The 3663-nt window shown below is 39.2% G+C and overlaps 1 protein-coding gene across 1 annotated transcript; it reads right to left on the reverse strand.

Annotated features, from left to right (window-relative positions):
* Nucleotides 1-342: 342 nt before the first annotated feature.
* On the reverse strand, nucleotides 343-2646 carry LOC149164933 (uncharacterized). Its single transcript, XM_089429649.1, has 3 exons — nucleotides 2544-2646; nucleotides 1481-2432; nucleotides 343-940 (listed from the first exon to the last, which is right to left on the reverse strand). The coding sequence occupies exons 1-3, from the start codon at nucleotides 2644-2646 to the stop codon at nucleotides 343-345; spliced, it is 1653 nt and encodes a 550-aa protein (XP_089285775.1).
* Between the last annotated feature and the right edge of the window lie 1017 nt (nucleotides 2647-3663).

Consider the following 3663-nt stretch of genomic DNA (forward strand, 5'->3'; position numbering starts at 1 on the left):
TTCACCAAGTTTTGTTCCATTTCCTCGTGCTGTGTTATGCGCTGACCTTCCTTGTTTTTGATTGAGAAGATCCTATTTCTCTGTTTGTGCTGAATCATAGCCTTATGGAAAAACTTTGTGTTTCTCTCTCCTTCTCTGAGCCATTATATTCTAGACTTTTGTTTCCATAAAATTTGTTCATGTTTCCTACGTTATTCCAATTGGCTTATTATTATGCCTTCTTCTCTTGTTCTCTCCTCATTTCTAGCTTCCAATATGTCCTTCTACTGCATCTCACTCATCTTTTGTTCTAGGCGTTGTTGCTACTTGAAAATGTCCCAAAATTCCTCCTTATTCCATTTTTTATTCTTCCTTTAGATTTTTCAGTTTAAGTTGGAAGGTTTGCATTTTGTTTCTGCCTCTTTGTTCGCTTTTAGTCCACCACTCTTCTATTTTTGGCAGAAGCTTCTGGTCTCTGAGCCAGAAAGCTTCAAACCTGAAATGTCTACTTTTGGGACTTTGCTTAAGGTCAATCTCTAGCTTTATTGGCCAATGGTCTGACCCTGCTACTGGGAGGATCATGGCTTCTATAAACACATCTTTCATCATGATTTGTTCGGAGATCAGGAATCTATCTAGCCTAGAGGCTATTTGGTTCGACCCTCCTCTACGGTTATTCCATGTATGGGATCCATTTATTGTTTGGATATCCACTAATCTTTGCTCTGTTATCATATCTCCAAACGCTTCCATATCTGGATCTATCCTTCTCAGCCCCCCTCTCTTCTCTTCTAGGGTCTTGATCATATTGAAATCGCCCCTATAATCCATGGCCTCTATGGGATGAGATTTCTCATTACCTTTAGATTTTGCAAGAATCCTTTTCGTTTTGTCGGGGTATGTGGCCCATACACTCCCGTTAGGACCGCATATTCCGATGATCCTATAACCTTGAATGTTCCTGATAAAATTCGTGGGAGACTTATCCAGTTTTCAAATTGTATTTCCTCCATGTTCCATATGATTGCCAATCCTCCTGCGCTGCCTATTGCATCCTGCCCCATTATTTCATATCTGGTATTGCCCTTGCTCATTATTTCTCTCATTCTTTCTGTGCTAATCTTTGTTTCTTGGATTATCATTATGCTCGATCTGTCTCTATTTAGCCTCTCCTTTAGGTATCTTTGTTTGCCTCTACTGTTGAGGCTTCTGATGTTCGAACTTGTAATGATCATTTTAATGATTTTGGTGGTATTTGGAATACCTATGATAGAGGTATGACCCTTTCGGAGTTTACCAGTGTTTCTCCTACCTCCTAGATTGTCTCGTTCAATGTCCTCCTTCCCCTCTTTCTCCCTCCTTTGCCAACATTGCTCATTCCCATGTTCTGGTTGCCCTGTGGATCTATCGGCTCCAAACTTGTTTCTATTGCTCCCCCTACTTTTTTTCTGTATTTTTGAAATGCTTCTTTATACAATTGCTTCTACTCCTCTGGATGAACCTTTCATCTAACACTCTCCACTCCTGTAGCAGCTTCTTCATTATGTATTCCTCTTCTCCTCCTCTCCCTTTTTGAGGGTCTATCACCATTTGTATTTGTTCATTTGGCTGTTCATTATTTTCTCCTGCCTCCCCAGGGTCTATTCCTTTTTGTTCTGATATTTGTTTTCCTGTTTCCTTTGGGTTTTCTGTTTTCTCTTCGTCGTTGTCTTCCTTTTCCCCCATTTCAGTCTCTTCTTCCTGTAGGGCTTTGAATTTGTTCTGTGTCTCCAGGGTAATGTTTTCCTTTGTAACTTGTCGTTGTGTTTTGCTGGATCCTGGTTTCTTTCTCTGTTGAACTTCTTTAAAACCCTCTTCTCCCTGTTCCTTTTCCTCTGTTGTTGTTTTCTCTTCTTCCCTCCTCTCCCTTCCCTCCTCTGTTCTGTTTAGAGGGCATTGCCTGAATAAATGCCCATATTCGTGACATCGTCTGCAACGAAAGGGTATGTGCTCATAGTCTACTGGTTGTTGCCAGATTTCATCATGGTATTCCAGCTCAATGAAGTCTGGGAGGGGTTCTGTTATGTTCATATATGCGCATATTCTGGCATAAGATGTATATCTTCCTCTCTTTGTGGACTCTGCAACCTTCACAAAGGATCCTATTGTATTCCCTATACCTTTTAAGATTTCTGGGTCCCAGAACTCCATTGGGAGCCCAAAGAGTCTGATCCAAACCGGGGCCGCCAGCATTTTCTCTTTGTCTGGGTTATAGCAATCCACCCAATGTCTCGTAAATAGGCCTGCATTGTTCATGAAATAGGGTCCTCCCTCAAAGATCCTTTCCTTGTATTCTAAGTTGGAGAATATCACTTTTAAAAAACCCTTTGAGCCTGTTTTTAGTTCTACGTGACCCTTCGGTTTCCATCTCTGTTGTATCCATTTGGACAGGTCTTTCTCTGACGGACAAAACCCTATAAATTTGCATATTAAAGCATAGTATTTCATGTAACTCCTATATTCTTCCAGTTTATTGTTTGGTATTATGAACCTGGGTTTCTTCGTAAGCCTGGGTAGACATTTACCTTTCAGTCTCGTCTGCCAGTTTGCTCCGCTTGCTGAAGTTTCACCGCCGTTTATCTTCATCCGTATCTTCGTGCAATCCCTGCTTACCTCTCCCGTTGCCATGTTCTTGTAGGAGGGGATCTCTCCCCTCCCCTGATTTGTTTCCATTTGAAACCCTCAGTGCTAGTTCTCCTTTCGTTCCCTCGTGATGCCCTTTAGTGATCCCTGCTTCACCCGAGTACAATGAAAGTTGCGCTCCCTACTCGCTTTGTTGCAGGATTGCATGCAGTAAGCTTAGTCCTTCTCCTCTATGCTGTTGTTGCCCTCATTTGCAGAAACCCTCCAATATCTTCAATCTTACATAAAATCAATTATGATGGATAACTTTAACTTGACTAAGACATGACTATTTTTTTTCCATCAATGGGCCTTTTACAGCTATTGTCGACATGCTATCGATGAATTACGTATGACTTGCCTACATACAAATTTATTCAGAATTTTTCTTTTCACTCACAACTAGAAATAGTATTATCATTCTTATAACGCACTCATAATTTCTATATTTAAGGTTCAATTCTAGCTTCTAAGTTATTGGAATGTAGTGCTTGTGGCTAACTTTGATGTAGAACTAGAAGCATAGTGTTAAGAACACCCATATTTGATAAATAAGTATTTTCAATCTTCAATAAATATTTATGATATTTATTCAAAGTTCACATTAACTTTTCCCATTTTCAAAATAGACTTAACTAATTAAGTGGGTTTGATGAGAAACTCAATCAAGTTGACTAATCTCATTGACCAGGTCAATGAAATTTTGGTAGTAGACAAGGTCATTTCTTTCACACAATGAGAAACAATATTATTAGAAATTTTCTCTTAGTTGTTTACTAAAATAAATGCTGCTCCTAAATTATATCAAGTTATTAAAAAAAAAATCACTTGTTGATCTCCTTCATATGATCATGCTCCAAGTCGATAGAAATATGAGTAGACATAATGAAGACCACTTTATATTCTTGCTCCAAACATATTACACATAAATTTATTTCTCACCATCAATATCTTCATTGCCTCCATACTTCTAGTCCCTTCACAAGGCTTCCACTACATGCACTTGGCTACAACTTCGATTTC

Source organism: Pinus tabuliformis, chromosome 5_1, assembly GCF_031772625.1.
Source record: "Pinus tabuliformis cultivar Carrire ecotype Pingquan chromosome 5_1, CPIR1, whole genome shotgun sequence".
Taxonomy (NCBI): domain Eukaryota; kingdom Viridiplantae; phylum Streptophyta; class Pinopsida; order Pinales; family Pinaceae; genus Pinus; species Pinus tabuliformis.